This window comes from Oncorhynchus gorbuscha, linkage group LG23 (assembly GCF_021184085.1).
Source record: "Oncorhynchus gorbuscha isolate QuinsamMale2020 ecotype Even-year linkage group LG23, OgorEven_v1.0, whole genome shotgun sequence".
Classification (NCBI taxonomy): domain Eukaryota; kingdom Metazoa; phylum Chordata; class Actinopteri; order Salmoniformes; family Salmonidae; genus Oncorhynchus; species Oncorhynchus gorbuscha.
Window position 1 is genome coordinate 59326993 of NC_060195.1, and position 25740 is coordinate 59352732.

Here is a 25740-nt window from a genome sequence, read left to right on the forward strand (position 1 = left end):
TCCACTAATCAGTGATGCTTAACCTCGTTCGGCCTCAGTGTATGATGATGAGGTCACACACTGGGCTGTGTGTGTGTGTGTGTGTGTGTGTGTGTGTGTGTGTGTGTGTGTGTGTGTGTGTGTGTGTGTGTGTGTGTGTGTGTGTGTGTGTGTGTGTGTGTGTGTGTGTGTGTGTGTGTGTGTGTGTGTGTGTGTGTGTGTGTGTGTGTGTGTGTGTGCGCGCGCACGCGTGTGTGTGTGTTGCATGTGTTGTATGCGTAGACACACTTGTTGGCCTGACATTCCTCACCTCAGCATGGAAACAAGCTTATCTACTCTTAAAGGGAAAATCCACTCAGAAACTATCTTTTGGTGTTTTTTTTCCCGTAGTCCACTGTCGATACAGTCCCGAAATGTTTTGCGTGTCAGCTGTCACATTTTATTATTATTGGACTTTCAAGAAGCAAAGTGTCACTAGCCACATCAGCATGAGCTAAGAGGTCACACACTGGGATTGAATTAACTATGGCCACCCATACACAGACCTGTGAATGCCACACCACACACACACATTCACTCACGCAGGGCACTCAAGCGTAAACACCCATTTACACATAAAATCACCACAAGCCCTCTTAGGCCTGTAACCTTCTGTGAATAAGTCGTCTGCAGAATTCTCCTTATATGGTAGAATATGTGCTCTTCATCATCTAGATTGGCAGTGCTTCTGTTTCCAGGAATAGAAATTGAACGTAGAACCATTACACTCACTTTACAGTCTACAATAAAGTGCTATGTTCATTCGCTCTTTGCAACGATAACTCTTCGGAGCATTCAAGTGTAGATGTGAAATCAAGTGGGAATGTCCTTTCTATCCATTCAATCTCCTTCTTGGGCGCTGCAGGAAATTGGCTCCATGTAAGCAAAGAACACGAATTTGTCAAGGAGTTCCAGGTTTTTGATCAGGGAGAATTATATAAAAAGCTTTTTATATCAAGGGGAATTTACAGGGAAGCAGGGAATCTTCCAGAGTTCATTTGGACATATCCCACTATTTTTCCATGCATCTAAGTTTTTCAGTGTAGCTGCATAAGCTTTTTCTTTGAATATTCCGCTCCCCTGGCTGGTTGATTTAGCCTAGCCACACTCCCCCGATCCTGAACATTGCCTTGGCTGCAGTTCAGTGAGCTCCATGACCTTTGACCGTACACAGTGAGACATATCAGAAAAGTTCATCAGATGACAGTGATGTGCTGACCCCTGTCTCACCTTTTGACCCTATGACCTCTGTAACACCACAGGATTTCTCCAGTCCCAGGCTAAATGGGCACTGGAACAAAATAACTGCATCCGATTTTAACGTCCAACATTTGTCCCCCGTTGGGCTGTTATGGCGGCTTTAATCCTGCAATACAACTTAAATCAAGAGATAAATAAAATAAGAAATCGGTCTGGCCTCTTCAAATGTTTTTTGAAAATGATATTAAACAGTACAGCTTATTCCTTGTATTTATATGTGAGGTTCTGGTGAGATTACAGAACCGTAAGTAGAGATCCAACACACTGAATCTGTTTCCTCGGAGTCCATTACAACGTGTTATACTGTATCATTAGTTTGACCATGTTGGCTGAAATCACTGAAATCGCCGGTAACTGAAAAAAAGTAAAGCTTTGATAGAAATAGAAATGTTAGATCTAGAGCAGCTCTAACTCAATCAGAATCAATAGAAATCTACGCAAACACTGTTGGAACTGGGCAACATCCTGGATGCCATAGGATCCGACTGTGTTTAATCATGGAGTCAGGTGCCCTGAAACAGCCTTCTTTGTGCGGCCGATCACCTGAGTCCTATTTGCAGAGGGAGTGGTTGTGGTTGGGGCAAAGCAAACAGCCTTCAGGAAACATAGAGGACAAGGTGAGCGGGAAAAAGGTAAGGGGGCCAGACCCCGTTACGAAACATCTACTTAGTACTAGAACAATGAGAGGAATTTGGAGCCTGTCTGGGCAGGTACATGGCCCTCAGACTGACGAGGCTCTCTTGAATGTCTCCAGGATAGGGAAGAGGGTGGATGTGGGTTCCTTTTGGCCAGTGATGCCTTGGTTAGGGGGAGAGGCAGGAGGGCGAGAGAGAGTGTGTGGACAGGGGGACAGAGACAGAGGCCCAGCCACTATGACACAGAAGTATTTTGAAGGTCAGCTGACAACACCAGCACGTATGTCATCAGTCATTCAATTAATCAACAATTAAACAATCCGATCTGTAGTTAATGTGTCTGATTTTCTGTCTGCTTCCTCTCTCTGAGTCAGTCACATGCACGCAGTAGCCAATAGGTCTGTTGCTACATCACATAATGTACCATATCTGTAGCCCTTTCCTGCAGTCATATGACCAAAGCGCCATCTAGTGGCCTCATGGGTGGAATGTTATTAATATTTTTTCACAATTTCATAACTAATAAAAATTCAAAAAACATGTCTGTTTCTATGTCAAACAATGAATGTTGTTATATTTCAGGCTTCTGTGATGTATATAACATGTAATATTGGGATACAAACTCAAAATTGAATACATTTCAACTCTATATCTGACATGGTTCAGGTGTCTTCTTTTTTAAGCCCATAACCATGTGTGTGGGGTATATACTTTTGTTATAAAGTAGATCTGTTTAAGACTACCAAGAAGCACTCTGTGTGACCCTGAGTTATCCCACTGCAGTAAAAGGTTAAAAGACACAATGGAGAGCCAGGGGAGAGTAAAGATGCAGCTTTCGGACAACAATGATACAAGTCGGAGCAGCAGGAACCAGCCTCAGTAGAGTGAGTGGCAGCTGAGGTTGACATCACTTCCCCTATCCATGCTACAAACACGTGCCATCCTGTGTAATGCCGTGACACTACAACCAGCCACCAGATGACATCCAGATGACATCGACACATCACCATTTTAGTCAAGGAGGAATCTGGCAGCGGATGTTCGGCCAAATGATGAAGAGAGAATCCATCATGGAACCTCAAACCCCAACAAATAGAAATGACACACGTCTGGGAATGGTCTGGAACAAAAGGGTGACCGGGTGAAAACCAACCCTGTGGGGTCTGATCATTTTTTTAAAACATTTTTGTCATTTAGCAGATGCTCTAAGGGTAAAAAGCAATTAGGGTAAAGTGTCTTACTCAAGGACCTTTCGGTTATTGGCCCAACGCTCTAAACCGCTAGGCTACCTGCCGCCCCAGTGAGGAGTTGTGTCTTGGTTGAGTATTGGGTCGCCAGCTCTAGTACACCTGGAGGAGCTAGCATCACTCCGAAGCGAGCAGAGCCTATCAGAGCCTAGCAGAACTTAGCAGAACCTAGTAGAGCCAATCAGAACCTAGCAGAGCCTAGCAGAGCAGAGCCACATGGCTGCCTACAAGACAGATTCAAAGTTTATGCCTTGGCAACAGGCATGGTGCTGCTCTCTCCTCTTCAAATCCGCAATGTCTCCAACCAGTATAACACTGGAATCTGGAATATTTATACACAGTGGACAGAATGACGGAATATGGAATTTGTTTATTGGAAGGCTGATGGGGAAAGCTTATGCGGACCTAATCCTCCTTTCCACGCTTTGTCACCAACTTTGGGATCCTTCGGCAGTGATATTAACCTTGGACTGCATCGTCAGAATGCCAGAGTTCACTGTCATGCAGGTGATAGAGGACCCAAAAGCGACTTAACAGAAACAGAGTTTATTCAAGTCCAAACAGGGAATAACAGAAATCCTCTAGTCTGTAGAGGGGAATGACAAGAGAAGCGGCCACAGACTGCAGGTCGCTTCGGGTAGGCGCAGGCCGTAGTAGACAGAGACACCTGCTCACACGCAGCATCTGATGAAGGCAAAAAACACGACAGGACAGGGCGAAACACAATCACAGCATGGTGAATACAAAACAAGGAACCGACGGGACAGGAACGGAACACAAAGGAATAAATAGGGACTCTAATCAGGGGAAAGGATCGGGAACAGGTGTGGGAAGACTAAATGATGATTAGGGGAATAGGAACAGCTGGGAGCAGGAACGGAACGATAGAGAGAGGAGAGAGAGGGAGGGGAGAGAGAGGGATAGAAAAAGGGAACGAACCTAATAAGACCAGCAGGGGGAAACGAACAGAAGGAAAAGCAAAATGACAAGATGATATAAGACAAAACATGACAGTACCCCCCCACTCACCGAGCGCCTCCTGGCGCTCTCGAGGAGGAACACTGGCGGCAACGGAGGAAATCATAGATCAAACGGTCCAGCACGTCCCGAGAAAGAACCCAACTCCTCTCGTCAGGACCGTAACGAAAAACGATAAAAAGGGAAACTAGGGTACTACTCTAAAAAAAAATGAGAACTAGGGACAGACTGAGACACAGCAAGGGCAGGAACAAGAACAGGAGAGATGCGATGGCAGGAACAGACTGAGACCCAGCAAGACCAGGAGCAGAAGCAGAAAAAAATTACCAGACTTCTTCTGCGCGCAGTCTGAACACGCAGCCACGAAACGGCGCGTGTCACGCTCCTGAGTCGGCCACCAAAAGCGCTGGCGAATAGACGCAAGAGTGCCTCGAACACCGGGATGACCAGCTAACTTGGCAGAGTGAGCCCACTGAAGAACAGCCAGACGAGTGGAAACAGGAACGAAAAGGAGGTTACTAGGACAAGCGCGCGGCGACGCAGTGTGCGTGAGTGCTTGCTTAACCTGTCTTTCAATTCCCCAGACTGTCAACCCGACAACACGCCCATAAGGAAGAATCCCCTCGAGATCAGTAGAAGCCACAGAAGAACTAAACAGACGGGATAAGGCATCAGGCTTGGTGTTCTTGCTACCCGGACGGTAAGAAATCACAAACTCGAAACGAGCGAAAAACAACGCCCAACGAGCTTGACGGGCATTAAGTCGTTTGGCAGAACGGATGTACTCAAGGTTCTTATGGTCTGTCCAAACGACAAAAGGAACGGTCGCCCCCTCCAACCACTGTCGCCATTCGCCTAGGGCTAAGCGGATGGCGAGCAGTTCACGGTTACCCACATCATAGTTGCGCTCAGATGGCGACAGGCGATGAGAAAAATAAGCGCAAGGATGAACCTTATCGTCAGACTGGAAGCGCTGGGATAGAATGGCTCCCACGCCTACCTCTGAAGCGTCAACCTCGACAATGAATTGTCTAGTGACGTCAGGAGTAACGAGGATAGGAGCGGACGTAAAACGTTCTTTTAGAAGATCAAAAGCTCCCTGGGCGGAACCGGACCACTTAAAACACGTCTTGACAGAAGTAAGAGCTGTGAGAGGGGCAGCAACTTGACCGAAATTACGAATGAAACGCCCGATAGAAATTAGCGAAACCTAAAAAGCGCTGCAACTCGACACGTGACCTTGGAACGGGCCAATCACTGACAGCTTGGACCTTAGCGGAATCCATCTGAATGCCTTCAGCGGAAATAACGGAACCGAGAAAAGTAACGGAGGAGACATGAAAAGAGCACTTCTCAGCCTTTACGTAGAGACAATTCTCTAAAAGGCGCTGTAGAACACGTCGAACGTGCTGAACATGAATCTCGAGTGACGGAGAAAAAATCAGGATATCGTCAAGATAGACAAAAACAAAAATGTTCAGCATGTCTCTCAGAACGTCATTAACTAATGCCTGAAAAACAGCTGGCGCATTGGCGAGACCGAACGGCAGAACCCGGTACTGAAAATGCCCTAACGGAGTGTTAAACGCCGTTTTCCACTCGTCCCCCTCTCTGATGCGCACGAGATGGTAAGCGTTAAGAAGGTCCAACTTAGTAAAGCACCTGGCTCCCTGCAGAATCTCGAAGGCTGATGACATAAGGGGAAGCGGATAACGATTCTTAACCGTTATGTCATTCAGCCTCGATAATCCACGCAGGGGCGCAGAGTACCGTCCTTCTTCTTAACAAAAAGAACCCCGCCCGGCCGGAGAAGAAGAAGGCACTATGGTACCGGCGTCAAGAGACACAGACAAATAATCCTCGAGAGCCTTACGTTCGGGAGCCGACAGAGAGTATAGTCTACCTCGAGGAGGAGTGGTCCCCGGAAGGAGATCAATACTACAATCATACGACCGGTGAGGAGGAAGGGAGTTGGCTCGGGACCGACTGAAGACCGTGCGCAGATCATGATATTCCTCCGGCACTCCTGTCAAATCGCCAGGTTCCTCCTGGGAAGTAGGGACAGAAGAAACGGGAGGGATGGCAGACATTAAACACTTCACATGACAAGAAACGTTCCAGGATAGGATAGAATTACTAGACCAATTAATAGAAGGATTATGACATACTAGCCAGGGATGACCCAAAACAACAGGTGTAAACGGTGAACGGAAAATCAAAAAAGAAATAGTCTCACTGTGGTTACCAGATACTGTGAGGGTTAAAGGTAGTGTCTCAAATCTGATACTGGGAAGATGACTACCATCTAAGGCAAACATGGGCGTAGGCTTGTCTAACGGTCTGAAAGGAATGTTATGTTCCGAACCCATGCTTCGTCCATGAAACAACCCTCAGCCCCAGAGTCAATCAAGGCACTGCATGTAGCACCCGAACCGGTCCAGCGTAGATGGACCGACATAGTAGTACAAGATCTAGATGAAGAGACCAGAGTAGTAGCGCTCACCAGTAGCCTCCGCTTACTGATGGGCTCTGGCCTCTTACTGGACATGAATTAACAAAATGTCCAGCAACTCCGCAATAGAGGCACAGGCGGTTGGTGATCCTCCGTTCCCTCTCCTTAGTCGAGATGCGAATCCCTCCCAGCTGCATGGGCTCAGTCTCAAAGCCAGAGGAGGGAGATGGTTGCGATGCGGAGCAGGGAAACACCGTTGATGCGAGCTCTCTTCCACGAGCCCGGTGACGAAGATCTACCCGTCGTTCTATGCGGATGGCGAGAGCAATCAAAGAGTCCACATCTGAAGGAACCTCCCGGGAGAGAATCTCATCCTTAACCACTGCGTGGAGTCCCTCCAGAAAACGAGCGAGCAGCGCCGGCTCGTTCCACTCACTAGAGGCAGCAAGAGTGCGAAACTCAATAGAATAATCCGTTATGGACCGTTCACCTTGGCATAAGGAAGCCAGGGCCCTAGAAGCCTCCCCACCAAAAACTGAACGGTCAAAAACCCGAATCATCTCCTCTTTAAAGTTCTGGAACTTGTTAGAGCAATCAGCCCTTGCCTCCCAGATAGCTGTGCCCCATTCTCGAGCCCGGCCAGTAAGGAGTGAAATGACGTAAGCAACCCGAGCTCTCTCTAGAGTATGTGTTGGGTTGGAGAGAGAACACAATCTCACACTGCGTGAGAAAGGAGCGGCACTCAGTGGGCTGCCCGGAGTATCAAGGTGGGTTATTAACCCTAGGTTCTGGAGGCTCGGCAGGCCAGGAAGTAACAGGTGGCACGAGACGTAGACTCTGGAACTGTCCAGAGAGGTCGGAAACCTGAGCGGCCAGGTTCTCCACGGCATGGCGAGCAGCAGACAATTCCTGCTCGTGTCTGCCGAGCATGGCTCCTTGGATCTCGACGGCAGTGTAACGAGCGTCTGAAGTCGCTGGGTCCATTACTTGGTCGGTTCCTTCTGTCATGCAGGTGATAGAGGACCCAAAAGCGACTTAACAGAAACAGAGTTTATTCAAGTCCAAACAGGGAATAACAGAAATCCTCTAGTCTGTAGAGGGGAATGACAAGAGAAGCGGCCACAGACTGCAGGTCGCTTCGGGTAGGCGCAGGCCGTAGTAGACAGAGACACCTGCTCACACGCAGCATCTGATGAAGGCAAAAAACACGACAGGACAGGGCGAAACACAATCACAGCATGGTGAATACAAAACAAGGAACCGACGGGACAGGAACGGAACACAAAGGAATAAATAGGGACTCTAATCAGGGGAAAGGATCGGGAACAGGTGTGGGAAGACTAAATGATGATTAGGGGAATAGGAACAGCTGGGAGCAGGAACGGAACGATAGAGAGAGGAGAGAGAGGGAGGGGGAGAGAGAGGGATAGAAAAAGGGAACGAACCTAATAAGACCAGCAGGGGGAAACGAACAGAAGGAAAAGCAAAATGACAAGATGATATAAGACAAAACATGACAGTTCACGACCAACAGCCAACCATAAACCCCTCCTACACACTCGAGGAAGCAGCACTCAGGTTGCTGTGTCTAAGGCTAGGTGGAGTCTGCTTAAGTAGTTACAACGAAAACCAAGGCACTCTGCCATATGATATGTGCAATGTGCTGCCTCCAGTCCACATGACATTCATAACTCCAGAGACAGTGGAAGTTGAACGACCAATTAATTGCCGGGCGAGAGAAGCGGACATGTTGTTTATCTAAGTAAAATGTGTGATACCACGAATGAGAGGCTACACACTTGCATGGGCTTTTCACACATACTACATTTCATGCCCCTCAGGAAAAAGTGTCAGCTGGGAGACCACAGTGTGGGCCAGCGAAGCCAAAGAAAACTGTATTGTTTTTCAATCTTTGGTCGCACTTTTATGAGTCTTCGCATAGCTCATGAAGTGAAGTCGACCCACCGAACAGCCTCGGTGGGCAGTAGATTACTCACACATGGGGAGAAATTACCCCACATCATTTCCAAGGGGAAAGACAGCAAGCCACAACGCTGATCTTACCACCCATGAGGATTTACAAGCAGAAGAGTTCTTTGTCACTCTACGATTTGGTTAAGACCCCACTACGTAAACAAAAGGCACCACTCACAATTTCTAATGAGGCTATAGTTGCATTAGTTCAGGTATTTTCTGTGATCACCGACAGAATAGACTTGATTTGTCCTTATCTAACACCTCTGTGGTGCCTGATGGAGTCAACCACTTAACCACATCAAAACACCATTGTGGCAACACGGGGTCATTGGGTCTCAGAGCTCCTATACTGTATTACGTAACCCACTATCTTTTAAGTCTCAGAAATGTGTAAATAAACCTGTTTATGAAGGGTTATCTCCATATGTGTCACTTTGGAATGAGCCCTAATGCATGCTGGGATTAAGCAAACATGCAACACATTCTGACAGGTGCAAGGTGTGTGTGTGTGTGTGTGTGTGTGTGTGTGTGTGTGTGTGTGTGTGTGTGTGTGTGTGTGTGTGTGTGTGTGTGTGTGTGTGTGTGTGTGTGTGTGTGTGTGTGTGTGTGTGTGTGTGTGTGTGTGTGTGTGTGTGCGTGCGTGCGTGCCTCTCTATCCTCCACTCTGCCTCTCTGACCCTTGCATCATTAGACTCTCTCTCTCTCTCTCTCTCTCTCTAATAAATCATAGAATGTGAAGTTTGCAAGAGGGAAGACTGTGGGCTGATGGAAGGAAACTACAACATTTTCAGTTCATGAAATATTGGAAACACTGAGGTTCCAAAAGCACAGGACGTTCGTTGTAGGCTACACAAAACCTGTTGCTTTCTATGCTCGGAGCTCTATGTGAAGCCTGAGTGCACTCACTGCACTGGAGCCCTGAGCTGACAGTGAGGAAAAAGAAGACTTATAGACTGGCTTGTCTTGTACTGTTCTTTCTTCATCTCTGTGGTAACATCCACTCAGCCAGCCACATAACTCTCTGCCGGAGTCATGAGGCAGCCTACCACTGACCTTAGCTGCCTCTAGCTTTCTCCTCTCCTGTTTTGATATCGGGAAGGACACTGGATGGTGTGAAACTAACCGATTTTAGTTGCATGCTTCTATGGGAATTACATTTGAATAGCAGCTGAAATGAGGTGAGGCTAAAACACTACAGTGTGGAGGAAGAAGAAAAACGAGCGTGCATAGCACATAGCCTGGATTCATGTCGATGCTGCACAATGTGTCAGTCATTTCCTTTCAGGAAACCAATATGCTCCCATCTCTGTCCTCTAACATGAACAAATACAGGAGAAAGCCTATGTCTCAACTACCGTACTTCTTAACCACAGGCTGTAATGAGAGAAGCATAAGGCAGAATACTTACAAGGTAAGAATTGTGCCTCTCCAAGAATACGGAGTCGCCCATGGTTCAGAACAAGTATCCACATATACAGTAGCCTATCCAAAGGTGAACGAGGAAATAAAATAAATGTTATTTGAATCCTTGCAAAGGTAACGGACCGAGCGTTGTCGTTATATCCTCACAACTCGCCGTATCATCAATTTCGACGAAAGAAAAAAGCTACAACAACAACAAAAACCTTGTAACAGGTTTATGCTGAATATTCAAATCCACGAATAGGACAACACTTGTACGGTTGGAGGTTATGCGTGCCGCGGAGGACAGCAGTGTCAGTGCGCAACAGCTCCCGCTCCATGATGCTACTCCGCTCTGTAGTGGACCTACTGATGAAGTTAGCGATGTTGCGCCGCCGTTCTGAACAGAGGAAACGAGTCGGGGAGAGGGGCTAAAGGCGGGGCACCTCAAGGGAGCACACGGAGAGCGAGTGGGGAAAGTAAAAGAGATGATCGACCAAGGCAACAACAACATACCGATATTCAGTGCATTTTTGTTGTTGTTGCAGTGTTACAACACATTTCCTGCAATTCTACACATTTTGCCATAGGGTAGTGAGACACTTTTGTTGTTTTAAAGCACATTTCTTGCAGTTATATATATGTTTTCATCATGTTCATGATATCTGTGTGAGAGTGACTGGGGTCAGTGCCACAGTAACCTAATGTAGCGTGTGTAAAAGAAACGCCTGAGCTGGTCCCCACATTATAGGCTGTTATAAGCTGTTATAGGCTGTTATAAGCTGTTATATGGTGTTATAGGCTGTTATAAGCTGTTATGGGCTGATATAAGCTGTTATGGTCTGTTATAAGCTCTTATAGGCTGTTATAAGCTGTTATAGGCTGTTATAAGCTGTTATAGGCTGTTATAAGCTGTTATAGGCTGTTATAGGCTGTTATAAGCTGTTATAGACTGTTATAAGCTGTTATAGGCTGTTATAGGCTGTTTACTCAATCACCCTCCCGTTGTACAATTATTGTAGGCTGTATTAGGCATGGTTGTCACAGCGGTGTGTAATTGGATTAAAAAAAACAAATAAACAGTTCACCCCATTGCTTCTACAGAAACTTACAAAGAATCAACAGCCTTTGGAGTATGGACGCTGGGAAATGACTGGAAACCAGACTTTACAGTTATGCACGATGGCTATGTGTCACACTACTGTTAAAAGGATATTAAAAGACAACTAACTAGTGGCTAAAAATAACTCTAAATGAAAAAGCCCATTAGGGCTTTAGGGGGACATTGCTGAGTTTGTGCAATGCTTTGTGTGAGACCAGATTTGAGCAATCCTGGCCAAGGTTTGCCTGCAATTTCTACAAACACAGAAATGAAATAAGGCGGTTTCATCGGGTCATGGTGCACAGGGACTAATACTGGCCTCCTGTGAGGGGTTTACAATACACTTTCCAGACTCATATTCACTTGAGTTATTGCAAACAATTTACTTTGCTAGCTGACCAAGGGTTTATTGGGAAACTTTCTTCACTGTCCATCTCTCATGTACAGAGCTCTTATAGGGGACATTAATACTGAACCGGCCCGGAGGCATGGTTAAACCTCAGGGGACTCGATTGAAAATGACATGCAGCACATGATTAGGGTATGTAGGCTATACGCACATTCATACACACACACACACACAAACGGGCTGAATACCGGTGTAATCAGAACGAGACGTGTAAACATCTGAAGAATGTGTGAGGCGCAGCAAAGTGCAATCTGCTGAGTAAAAGGAAAGGAGGGTTTTTGCATTACACTACAGTACAGCTATATCAAAGTGCATGATCACGATCAACTGACGTCATCACTTGTTACAATCTTGTTACAGTATGGAACCTGGGAAACGTGTTAGGTTGGCCAACCCTGCTCCCTGAAAGAAACATAGACCTTGTGGCACTGTCCAAATGAAACAATTATGAAGTCGTTTATTTACGGGGGGGGGGTTCCAATGCCACTCATTGAGTTCACTCCACTGGGTAAACATGAGTTCATATCTGAAGGAGCCACTTGATGATCCCCCTGGAGAAGTCCTTTGTCTCCTAAAATGGCAGTTTGATAGTCCCAGTGTGACTGTGGCTGACACGCTGACCCAGCGGCCTGTGCTGCAGAGGAGGAAGAAGGAGGAGGAAGGAACGTGGCAGAACATCCCAAAACTCCAGATGTGTTGCGTCACACAACATGGGGCGCTTTGTCCCAACTGAGCAGAGCTCTCACTGTTCAAGCCCTGGCAGTGAGAGAGAGAGAGAGAGAGAGAGAGAGAGAGAGAGAGAGAGAGAGAGAGAGAGAGAGAGAGAGAGAGAGAGAGAGTTTAACTCAAGAAGGAAAGCTGATCAAGAAGAAAAGGTCAGCAGCAGTGGTTTATTAAGTGAAACAGAAGACATGTTTAAGCTCCCACACCTCTATTGAGAAAAGGTTGCCAGTTCACTTCCAAACTGGCCACTGCTATGTTATGTGGAGCAATCCACTTCATTCTGCTCACTGGTTGGTGAGTAGGATATACTTTGAGAATGCTCGACACTATACATTCCATCTTCAAGTTGCTGCAGAACAAATGCCTCATAAATGTGTCTGCAAATGGCAACCTAACCAAAAGACCATAATGTTACATACGGTCTGGATGAAGCCTACATACATATTATCCTGAGCTCTTCTTGCAATTTACTCACAGCTCGTCAAAGAGACACATTGCCTAATCCAACAAGTGAGAAATAATCATTAAAAGGTGCAGGTCCCTCCCTGCTTCCTCCCTCATGGCGTAAAACTTTGAAAGTGTACAGCTCCGAGATGGGACCATGATTAGTCATCATATCCAGTCTGACCTGAGTCATCTCGAGCACATACATCTTGAGCCTTGGGATTTAACACCTGCTTCCTGTGCTCACGTTCAACGGCAGAGCCATTTGCTTATGGTTGTCATGCTGGTGAATGAGGACCCAAAAGCGACTTGGCGAAAACAGAGTATTTAATCCAGAATAAACATTACAAAACAAAAAGCATAATACTACACGTAAAGACGAGAACAGACTGGAGACTTGATCGAGAACTGCAGGTTGCCTCGGGAAGGCACTTGAACCTAGCAGACTCAGACACCTGCTCACCACGCAGCATCTGAGGGAAACACGACACGACAGGGCAAAACATAGACACAGCACGGTGAATATAAATGAGGATCCGACGGGGCAGGTACGGGAAACAAGGAGAGAAATAGGGACTCTAATCAGGGAAAAGGATCGGGAACAGGTGTGGGAAGGCTAAATGATGATTAGGGGAATAGGAACAGCTGGGAGCAGGAACGGAACGATAGAGAGAAGAGAGAGCGAGAGAGTGAGAGAGGGAGGGGGAGAGAGAGGGATAGAAAGAGGGAAAGAACCTAATAAGACCAGCAGAGGGAAACGAATAGAATGGGAAGCACAGGGACAAGACATGATAATAAATGACAAAACATGACAGTACCCCCCCACTCACCGAGCGCCTCCTGGCGCACTCGAGGAGGAATCCTGGCGGCAACGGAGGAAATCATCAATGAGTGAACGGTCCAGCACGTCCCGAGACGGAACCCAACTCCTCTCCTCAGGACCGTAACCCTCCCAATCCACTAAGTATTGGTGACCCCGTCCCCGAGAACGCATGTCCATGATCTTATGTACCTTGTAAATAGGTGCGCTCTCGACAAGGACGGGAGGGGGGAGGGAAGACGAACGGGGTGCGAAGAAAGGGCTTAACACAGGAGACATGGAAGACAGGATGGACGCGACGAAGATGTCGCGGAAGAAGCAGTCGCACAGCGACAGGATTGACGACCTGGGAGACACGGAACGGACCAATGAACCATGGAGTCAACTTACGAGAAGCTGTCGTAAGAGGAAGGTTGCGAGTGGAAAGCCACACTCTCTGGCCGCAACAATACCTAGGACTCTTAATCCTGCGTTTATTGGCGGCTCTCACAGTCTGTGCCCTGTAGCGGCAAAGTGCAGACCTCACCCTCCTCCAGGTGCGCTCACAACGTTGGACAAACGCTGAGCGGAGGGAACGCTGACTCGGCAAGCTGGGAAGAGAATAGAGGAGGCTGGTAACCCAGACTACTCTGAAACGGAGATAACCCGGTAGCAGACGAAGGAAGCGAGTTGTGAGCGTATTCTGCCCAGGGAGCTGTTCTGCCCAAGACGCAGGGTTTCTGAAAGAAAGGCTGCGTAGTATGCGACCAATCGTCTGATTGGCCCTCTCTGCTTGACCGTTAGACTGGGGATGAAACCCGGAAGAGAGACTGACGGACGCACCAATCAAACGACAGAACTCCCTCCAAAACTGTGACGTGAATTGCGGGCCTCTGTCTGAAACGGCGTCTAACGGGAGGCCATGAATTCTGAACACATTCTCGATAATGATTTGTGCCGTCTCCTTAGCGGAAGGAAGTTTAGCGAGGGGAATGAAATGTGCCGCCTTAGAGAACCTATCGACAACCGTAAGAATCACAGTCTTCCCCGCAGACAAAGGCAGACCGGTAATGAAGTCTAGGGCGATGTGAGACCATGGTCGAGAAGGAATGGGGAGCGGTCTGAGACGACCGGCAGGAGGAGAGTTACCCGACTTAGTCTGCGCGCAGTCCGAACAAGCAGCCACGAAACGGCGCGTGTCACGCTCCTGAGTCGGCCACCAAAATTGCTGGCGAATAGACGCAAGAGTGCCTCGAACACCGGGATGACCAGCTAACTTGGCAGAGTGAGCCCACTGAAGAACAGCCAGACGAGTGGAAACAGGAACGAAAAGGAGGTTACTAGGACAAGCGCGCGGCGACGCAGTGTGAGTGCTTGCTTAACCTGTCTTTCAATTCCCCAGACTGTCAACCCGACAACACGCCCATAAGGAAGAATCCCCTCGGGATCAGTAGAAGCCACAGAAGAACTAAACAGACGGGATAAGGCATCAGGCTTGGTGTTCTTGCTACCCGGACGGTAAGAAATCACAAACTCGAAACGAGCGAAAAACAACGCCCAACGAGCTTGACGGGCATTAAGTCGTTTGGCAGAACGGATGTACTCAAGGTTCTTATGGTCTGTCCAAACGACAAAAGGAACGGTCGCCCTCCAACCACTGTCGCCATTCGCCTAGGGCTAAGCGGATGGCGAGCAGTTCACGGTTACCCACATCATAGTTGCGCTCAGATGGCGACAGGCGATGAGAAAAATAAGCGCAAGGATGAACCTTATCGTCAGACTGGAAGCGCTGGGATAGAATGGCTCCCACGCCTACCTCTGAAGCGTCAACCTCGACAATGAATTGTCTAGTGACGTCAGGAGTAACGAGGATAGGAGCGGACGTAAAACGTTCTTTTAGAAGATCAAAAGCTCCCTGGGCGGAACCGGACCACTTAAAACACGTCTTAACAGAAGTAAGAGCTGTGAGAGGGGCAGCAACTTGACCGAAATTACGAATGAAACGCCGATAGAAATTAGCGAAACCTAAAAAGCGCTGCAACTCGACACGTGACCTTGGAACGGGCCAATCACTGACAGCTTGGACCTTAGCGGAATCCATCTGAATGCCTTCAGCGGAAATAACGGAACCGAAAAAAGTAACGGAGGAGACATGAAAAGAGCACTTCTCAGCCTTTACGTAGAGACAATTCTCTAAAAGGCGCTGTAGAACACGTCAAACGTGCTGAACATGAATCTCGAGTGACGGTGAAAAAATCAGGATATCGTCAAGATAGACAAAAACAAAGATGTTCAGCATGTCTCTCAGAACATCATTAACTAATGCCTGAAAAACAGCTGGCGCATTGGCGAGACCAAACGGCAGAACCCGGTACTCAAAATGCCCTAACGGAGTGTTAAACGCCGTTTTCCACTCGTCCCCCTCTCTGATGCGCACGAGATGGTAAGCGTTACGAAGGTCCAACTTAGTAAAGCACCTGGCTCCCTGCAGAATCTCGAAGGCTGATGACATAAGGGGAAGCGGATAACGATTCTTAACCGTTATGTCATTCAGCCTCGATAATCCACGCAGGGGCGCAGAGTACCGTCCTTCTTCTTAACAAAAAGAACCCCGCCCGGCCGGAGAGGAAGAAGGCACTATGGTACCGGCGTCAAGAGACACAGATAAATAATCCTCGAGAGCCTTACGTTCGGGAGCCGACAGAGAGTATAGTCTACCCCGAGGAGGTGGTCCCCGGAAGGAGATCAATACTACAATCATACGACCGGTGAGGAGGAAGGGAGTTGGCTCGGGACCGACTGAAGACCGTGCGCAGATCATGATATTCCTCCGGCACTCCTGTCAAATCGCCAGGTTCCTCCTGAGAAGTGGGGACAGAAGAAATGGGAGGGATGGCAGACATTAAGCACTTCACATGACAAGATACGTTCCAGGATAGGATAGAATTACAAGACCAATTAATAGAAGGATTATGACATACTAGCCAGGGATGACCCAAAACAACAGGTGTGAAAGGTGAACGAAAAATCAAAAAAGAAATAGTCTCACTGTGGTTACCAGATACTGTGAGAGTTAAAGGTAGTGTCTCAAATCTGATACTGGGAAGATGACTACCATCTAAGGCAAACATGGGCGTAGGCTTGTCTAACTGTCTGAAAGGAATGTTATGTTTCCGAACCCATGCTTCGTCCATGAAACAACCCTCAGCCCCAGAGTCAATCAAGGCACTGCATGTAGCACCCGAACCGGTCCAGCGTAGATGGACCGACATAGTAGTACAAGATCTAGATGAAGAGACCTGAGTAGTAGCGCTCACCAGTAGCCCTCCGCTTACTGATGGGCTCTGGCCTCTTACTGGACATGAATTAACAAAATGTCCATCAAATCCGCAATAGAGGCACAGGCGGTTGGTGATCCTCCGTTCCCTCTCCTTAGTCGAGATGCGAATCCCTCCCAGCTGCATGGGCTCAGTCTCAGAGCCAGAGGAGGGAGATGGTTGCGATGCGGAGCAGGGAAACACCGTTGATGCGAGCTCTCTTCCACGAGCCTGGTGACGAAGATCTACCCGTCGTTCTATGCGGATGGCGAGAGCAATCAAAGAGTCCACACTGGAAGGAACCTCCCGAGAGAGAATCTCATCTTTGACCACTGTGTGGAGTCCCTCCAGAAAACGAGCGAGCAGCGCCGGCTCGTTCCAGTCACTAGAGGCAGCAAGAGTACGAAACTCTATAGAGTAATCCGTTATGGATCGATCACCTTGGCATAGGGAAGCCAGGACCCTAGAAGCCTCCCCACCAAAAACTGAACGGTCAAAAACCCGAATCATCTCCTCTTTAAAGTTCTGGTAATTGTTAGAACAATCAGCCCTTGCCTCCCAGATAGCTGTGCCCCACTCTCGGGCCCGGCCAGTAAGGAGTGAAATGACGTAAGCAACCCGAGCTCTCTCTAGAGTATGTGTTGGGTTGGAGAGAGAACACAATCTCACACTGGGTGAGAAAGGAGCGGCACTCAGTGGGCTGCCCGGAGTAGCAAGGTGGGTTATTAACCCTAGGTTCTGGAGGCTCGGCAGGCCAGGAAGTAACAGGTGGCACGAGACGAAGACTCTGGAACTGTCCAGAGAGGTCGGAAACCTGAGCGGCCAGGCTCTCCACGGCATGGCGAGCAGCAGACAATTCCTGCTCGTGTCTGCCGAGCATGGCTCCTTGGATCTCGACGGCAGTGTTACGAGCGTCTGTAGTCGCTGGGTCCATTCCTCGGTCGGATCCTTCTGTCATGCTGGTGAATGAGGACCCAAAAGCGACTTGGCGAAAACAGAGTATTTAATCCAGAATAAACATTACAAAACAAAAAGCATAATACTACACGTAAAGACGAGAACAGACTGGAGACTTGATCGAGAACTGCAGGTTGCCTCGGGAAGGCACTTGAACCTAGCAGACTCAGACACCTGCTCACCACGCAGCATCTGAGGGAAACACGACACGACAGGGCAAAACATAGACACAGCACGGTGAATATAAATGAGGATCCGACGGGGCAGGTACGGGAAACAAGGAGAGAAATAGGGACTCTAATCAGGGAAAAGGATCGGGAACAGGTGTGGGAAGGCTAAATGATGATTAGGGGAATAGGAACAGCTGGGAGCAGGAACGGAACGATAGAGAGAAGAGAGAGCGAGAGAGTGAGAGAGGGAGGGGGAGAGAGAGGGATAGAAAGAGGGAAAGAACCTAATAAGACCAGCAGAGGGAAACGAATAGAATGGGAAGCACAGGGACAAGACATGATAATAAATGACAAAACATGACAATGGTATCGTATTTAGCACTGTGCTTAATATTTCCCACTGTTGATTCTGGCATAGAATGATCATATTGATGAGCGACATATTTCACAGTCAAGTCATTCATAACAAAAAGACTAACAAAAAGACTAACAGTAGGAACAGAATGTGGAATGTTACTACTCCCCAACACATGACACATAAACGCACACATCTAATGTTTCACATGCTCCATTGTGCCTCACACCTCTGATATTGTCACGCCCTGGTCAAAGTATTTTGTGTTTTTCTTCATGTATTTGGTCAGGCCAGGGTGTGACATGGGTTTTTGTATGTGGTGTGTAGCTTAGTGGGATTGTAGCTTAGTGGGATTGTAGTTTAGTAGGGTGTTCTAGGAGAGTCTATGGCTGTCTGAAGTGGTTCTCAATCAGAGGCAGGTGTTTATCGTTGTCTCTGATTGGGAACCATATTTAGGCAGCCATATTATTTGGTTGTATTGTGGGTGATTGTCCTGAGTGTCTTGATGTCCTTGTTAGATGTCCTTGTTAGATGTCCTTGTTAGATGTCCTTGTTAGATGTCCTTGTTAGATGTCCTTGTTAGATGTCCTTGTTAGATTTCCTTGTTAGATGTCCTTGTTAGATGTCCTTGTTAGATGTCCTTGTTAGATGTCCTTGTTAGATGTCCTTGATAGATGTTAGATGTTAGATGTCCTTGATAGATGTTAGATGTTAGATGTCCTTGTTAGATGTTAGATGTCCTTGTTAGATGTTAGATGTTAGTTGACACATGTATAGGCTGTTTCGGGTTTCGTTTCGTTTATTGTTTTGTAGTGTTGTAGTGTTCGTGTTTAGTCGTGTTTTACGTTTGTTTAAATAAACATGGATCGAAATCGACATGCTGCAGTTTGGTCCGACTCTCCTTCACCATTAGAAAACCGTGACAGAATCACCCACCGTAAACGGACCAAGCGGCGTGTCAACAGGCAGGAGCAGCACAAAGAGGAGCTGTGTATTAAGGATTTCTGGACATGGGAGGAAATCCTTGACGGGAGAGGACCCTGGGCTAAACCAGGGGAGTGTAGCTGCCCAAAGGTGCAGCAGGAGAAGAGGAAACAGGAGCAGCCCAAAGAGGAGTACAGTATGGACTATACTTCTTGGGAGGAGATAGACAGGTGGGCGGTCGACCCAGGGAGAGTGCCGGAGCCCGCCTGGGATTCGATGGAGCAGTCCCCGGAAGGTTACAGGAGAATGAGGTTGGCGAAGCAAGCACGACGGCGCGGACGGAAGCCCGGGAGTCAGCCCCAAAAATGTATTGGGGGGGGGGGCTTACAGGGAGTATGGCAACGCCAGGTAGGAGACCTGCGCAAACTCCCTGTGCTTACCGGGGGGCTAGAGAGACCAGGCAGGCACCGTGTTATGCAGTGGTGCGCACAGTGTCCCCAGTGCGGGTGCATAGCCCGGTGCGGTATATTCCAGCTCCGCGTATCGGCCGGGATAGATTGAGCGTCGAGCCAAATGCCATGAAGCCGGCTCTACGCATGTGGTCCCCAGTGCGTCTCCTTGGGCCGGCTTACATGGCACCAGCCTTGCGCTCGGTGTCTCCGGTTCGCCTTCATAGCCCAGTACGGGCTATTCCACCTCGCCGCACTGGCAGGGCGACAGAGAGTATTCAACCAGGTAAGGTTGGGCAGGCTCGGTGCTCAAGATCTCCAGTGCGCCTGCACGGTCCGGTCTATCCAGTACCACCTCCACACCCCAGCCCTCCGGTAGCAGCTCCCCGCACCAGGCTTCCTGTGCGTATCCTCGGCCCAGTACCACCAGTGCCAGTACCACGCATCAGGCCTATAGTGCGCCTCGCCTCTCCTGTGCTGCCGGAGTCTCCCGCCTGTCCGGCGCCGCTGCCGGAGTCTCCCGCCTGTCCGGCGCCGCTGCCGGAGTCTCCCGCCTGTCCGGCGCCGCTGCCGGAGTCTCCCGCCTGTCCGGCGCCGCTGCCGGAGTCTCCCGCCTGTCCTGCGCCGCTGCCGGAGTCTCCCGCCTGTCCTGCGCCGCTGCCGGAGTCTCCCGCCTGTCCTGCGCCGCTGCCGGAGTCTCCCGCCTGTCCGGCGCCGCTGCCGGAGTCCCTCAGCCCAGAGGCTCCCGACCCTCTGTCCCGACCCTCTGCCCCTCTGTCCCGAGCCTCTGCCCCTCTGTCCCGAGCCTCTGCCCCTCTGTCCCGAGCCTCTGCCCCTCTGTCCCGAGCCTCTGCCCTTCTGTCCAGAGCCTCTGCCCTTCTGTCCAGAGCTTCTGCCCTTCTATCAAGAGCTTCTGCCCTTCTGTCCAGAGCTTCTGCCCTTCTGTCCAGAGCTTCTGCCCTTCTGTCCAGAGCTTGACCTCAGTCCCGAGCTTCACCTCAGTCCCGATCTGCTCCTCAGTCTAGTGGGGTTCTGGGTGAGGAATACTAGGCCATGGTTGGCGGCGAGTGTGGACTATCTAGGGACGCAAGGAGAGGGGACTAAGACATTTACTGAGTGGGGTCCACGTCCCGCGCCGGAGCCGCCACCATGGACAGACGCCCACCCGGACCCTCCCTATTGATTTGAGGTGCGTTCGGGAGTCTGCACCTTAGGGGGGGGGGGGGGGGGTTCTGTCACGCCCTGGTCGAAGTATTTTGTGTTTTTCTTCATGTATTTGGTCAGGCCAGGGTGTGACATGGGTTTTTGTATGTGGTGTGTAGCTTAGTGGGATTGTAGCTTAGTGGTATTGTATCTTAGTAGGGTGTTCTAGGAGAGTCTATGGCTGTCTGAAGTGGTTCTCAATCAGAGGCAGGTGTTTATCGTTGTCTCTGATTGGGAACCATATTTAGGCAGCCATATTCTTTGGTTGTATTGTGGGTGATTGTCCTGAGTGTCTTGATGTCCTTGTTAGATGTTAGTTGACACATGTATAGGCTGTTTTGGGTTTCGCTTCGTTTATTGTTTTGTAGTGTTGTAGTGTTCGTGTTTAGTCGTGTTTTACGTTTGTTTAAATAAACATGGATCGAAATCGACACGCTGCAGTTTGGTCCGACTCTCCTTCAGCCTTAGAAAACTGTGACAGATATGTCTGGTTGTGTGTACATTGGTTGTACGGACAATTGCTTATTGTGATTCAACTACAGTACAACGTACGGTGTATATATAACCCTGACATATTCTACTGTCTGCCATGTGTCTGTTTCTGAAACTGGTAGTTGAATTGTTTATTCCTATGCCTGGTTCTGTGTGACGTTACTTACCACCTCAGTTGTTTCTCCCAGGCTTATGCATCTGGAAAAATACTAAAGAATGAAATGCACTCATCGGCGGCCATCCTAATGCCTTCTGTCATCGGAAACTTCAAGCGTGGAGCAAAATGCAAATGTTTACATCGCTCAGTTACTACGCGCCTGCTTTATCCAGACAAGTGACTACATCCTTCTGCACTGAAATCCCTGAATCGTATGGAACATCTCCCATAAAAGCCTTGATGACAATCCAATGAATGACAACATATCCCATAAGTGGTCACGACCTGTCTAATAAACATTCGCAAGAAGAAACTCGGCATGAAATACTTGCACGAGTTCTGTTGTTGCCCTTTCGGTGATCGTTTGGTGGATTCGTTTTTGTTTATGTGACTCTCTTTCCTCATCTGGATATCTCCCGTGATACAAGAAAAGAGCCAATGAAACACTGCAATAGAAAAATCATGAATATTTCACCCTGGACAAATTTACCGCACTTGTTTCCAGCTGCTTATTACCACTGTGTCTCTCGCTGACGTCTTCAAGGACCTCGGACAACGTCACCTGTACGAACATGAGTTCTTGCAGAGGAAGAGGGGTTCGGGTTAAGACACCCTTCTTTCGCATCCACACCATCCCAAACACACAACACCCCCCTGGTCTGCATTCAATCACCAGGCTTCAATCAGCAGGCAACAGGGACCACTTGCCCTGAATCCATTTCTGTCCTGAGGGTGAACAGGAGTTCAAAACATATTGTTTACTCCAGTTGTCCCATCCAAGAGCTGTTCAAGACCTATGCTAAAGCTTAAATGGGCAGAATTTATTTTCAAAAATTCCAAGTTAAAAGTAACGCAGGAAGGAAGTAAAATGCTAATCAAATCCAATCCAAGACAAAAGGCCATGGCAGTGAGATGGAATCCAGACCTGCATGCTTTTTGGGGGGGGGGGGTTCAGTGTGTCCTAGTTACACCGTCTTCGCCTGAATATCTGTCTGCTGATGGCTGGCTATACTACATCACATGCCTCACAGTGATCTCGTCATGAAGTTAGGCTTCTTTGGCGAAACTGCACAGTTTGTACTCTCCAGCACAGTGGTATGATACAAATTAGGATTAAGTTGGCCTGTGACGGATTGGGAGTGACGTTTATCAGGGTACACGCATAACACTGTGCTCTATTTCTCCCCTTAAGTTTTACATGTAGACAGGGCCACTCACATCAACTTTTCCCTGTTTAGCTCACTTAAAATATGGCATTATCTATTTCCTGTTTAGCTCACGACACAGTTTAAGAAAGCCTTGGCTTCGGGAGGCTTTTAAAACCATGGCAAATGATGTAGTTGGAATGGCATTCGTGTGAACTGTTAAGGACCTCAAAGGTAGTTTGAGAAGGCTTGCACCTTCTGTGAAGTGTCTTCAATGTCTCCATGTCAGACTGTCCTTAGGGGGAACACTAGTCCCGTAGAAACCAATGAGGACACAGAGGAACAGAGGAACTGAAGGCAGGCGAAAACCAGACCTAGACAGGGAAATGTGATGTGCGGCTCACGATGCTTTTACACAGCGACAGAGACAGACATCCTCCACCTACGCACCTACATGTTTTCCACTGACCACCGTTGACGACTGTTGCCATGGCGTCGCGGCCTGCCAGCTGTGCGAGACAGCACAATGCTACGGATGTCCATACAATGTCAGTGTCACGCAGTGCATTGTTCGTCACATGAAACATACACTAAAGCTGATGGAGGACAGACTGAGGGTTACTTGACTGAAATGAAACACAGCAACGGGCATGCATTGCATCTGGTGCAGATGCATTGCATCTGGACAGTTTGACAGATGGTATTTTCTTGAAAATGATGTGGACAAATTATGCTAACTACAATTATCAAGCACTTTAGACATTAAATCCCTACCTCCATCCGTCCCCTTCTCTCCCTTTCCCTAAACCCCTTCTATCTGAGTCCTACTGTTGCCTTCCTGTGATGCTGTGTCTAAGAAGAGAGAGAGATGTTTGAGGGCTACTTTGTTGAATTCCTCCTCAATAAAGCCAATGCCTCACCCGACAGTAATCAGAGACGGCAGACCCAGAGAAAACACAACTCACTGCCGGCTAATGTCTCTCAAGTGACTCCTCTTCTGCACAGCTAAATATCCTTTAATTGCCCTCCCTCAAAATAAGGGTTGTCTAAATGGGCACACAGGCAAGAAGAGGAATGGCTACTTTAAATTAGCTGATTATATTGCCCTGCGCTGTTGGGGATGTAGTACACGGTCTGCTCTGTAGTGTCATTGTGTGATTATGGGTGTTCTGGTCCATTAGGGAAAACTGAAGCTTGAGCATAGCGTTTGGTCTTATGAATTGGTCTCACAGACAGAGATAAAGCCAGAGTGAGACGACCGCATCCCCACACACACACACACACATGCACGTACGTGGTCGTAGACAAGCACTGAATTTTCTCTCTCATCCTCCAGCCCTCTCCTTGTCTCTCCCCTCTCTCTGCTGGCCTTGACAGGGTCACCAGGCCTCTGAAGCCTGACCTAGCCCAAACCCAGTAGACATAACAGAACAAGTAGAGTGACAATGTCTGGAATGGCTGTTCTGGCGTGACCATCCTCTCTTTTTTTTACCCCCTTATTCTCCCCATTTCATGGAATGCAATTGTTAGTAGTTACTGTCTTGTCTCATCGCTACAACTCCAGTACGGGCTTGGGAGAGACGAAGGTCGAAAGCCATGCATCCTCCGAAAAACAACCCAACCAAGCCGCACTGCTTCTTAACACAGCGCGCATCCAACCCGGAAGCCTGCCGCACCAATGTGTCAGAGGAAACACCGTACACCTGGCGACCTGGTCAGCGTGTACTGCGCCCAGCCCGTCACAGGAGTCGCTAGTGTGTAATTTAAAAATATATATATTTAACCTTTATTTAACCAGGTAGACGAGTTGAGAACAAGTTCTCATTTACAATTGTGACCAGGCCAAGATAAAGCAAAGCAGTTCGACACATACAACGACACAGAGTTACACATGGAGTAAAACAAACATACAGTCAATAATACAGTAGAAACAAGTCTATATACGATGTGAGCAAATGAGGTGAGAAGGGAGGTAAAGGCAAAAAAAGGCCTTGGTGGCAAAGTAAATACAATATAGCAAGTAAAACACTGGAATGGTAGATTTGCAGTGGAAGAATGTGCAAAGTAGAAATACAAATAATGGGTGCAAAGGAGCAAAATAAATAAATAAAATAAATACAGTAGAGAAAGAGGTAGTTGTTTGGGCTAAATTATAGGTGGGCTATGTACAGGTGCAGTAATCTGTGACCTGCTCTGACAGTTGGTGCTTAAAGCTAGTGAGGGAGATAAGGGTTTCCAGTTTCAGAGATTCTTGTAGTTCGTTCCAGTCATTGGCAGCAGAGAACTGGAAGAAGAGGCGGCCAAAGAAAGAATTGGTTTTGGGGGTGACCAGAGAGATATACCTGCTGGAGCACGTGCTACAGGTGGGTGATGCTAAGGTGACCAGCGAGCTGAGATAAGGGGGGACTTTACCTAGCAGGGTCTTGTAGATGACATGGAGCCAGTGGGTTTGGCGGCGAGTATGAAGCGAGGGCCAGCCAACGAGAGCGTACAGGTCGCAATGGTGGGTAGTATATGGGGCTTTGGTGACAAAACAGATTTTACTGTGATAGACTGCTTCCAATTTGTTGAGTAGGGTATTGGAGGCTATTTTGTAAATGACATTGCCAAAGTCGAGGATCGGTAGGATGGTCAGTTTTACAAGGGTATGTTTGGCAGCATGAGTGAAGGATGCTTTGTTGCAAAATATGAATCCAATTCTAGATTTAACTTTGGATTGGAGATGTTTGATGTGGGTCTGGAAGGAGAGTTTACAGTCTAACCAGACACCTAAGTATTTGTTGTTGTCCACATATTCTAAGTCAGAGCCATCCAGAGTAGTGATGTTGGACAGGCGGGCAGGTTCAGGCAGCGATCGGTTGAAGAGCATGCATCTAGTTTTACTTGTATTTAAGAGCAATTGGAGGCCACGGAAGGAGAGTTGTATGGCATTGAAGCTTGCCTGGAGGGTTGTTAACACAGTGTCCAAAGAAGGGCCAGAAGTATACAGAATGGTTTAGTCTGCGTAGAGGTGGATCAGAGACTCACCAGCAGCAAGAGCGACATCATTGATGTATACAGAGAAGAGAGTCGGTCCAAGAATTGAACCCTGTGGCACCCCCATAGAGACTGCCAGAGGTCCGGACA

The 25740-nt window shown here is 48.1% G+C and overlaps 1 protein-coding gene across 5 annotated transcripts in view; it reads right to left on the reverse strand.

Moving 5' to 3' along the window:
• LOC124011706 (rho GTPase-activating protein 6-like) overlaps window positions 1–25740 on the reverse strand; it is a 104990-nt gene that overhangs the window by 48084 nt on the left and 31166 nt on the right. The window contains exon 1 of one of the 5 annotated variants that reach the window (XM_046325202.1): window positions 9976–10388. The exons of the other annotated variants lie outside the window; for them this stretch is intronic. Coding sequence (XP_046181158.1) covers window positions 9976–10017 — 42 coding nt within the window. The 5' untranslated portion in view covers window positions 10018–10388. Of the gene's footprint in view, window positions 1–9975; window positions 10389–25740 lie in introns of those variants that run through there. 5 annotated transcript variants of the gene reach the window in all.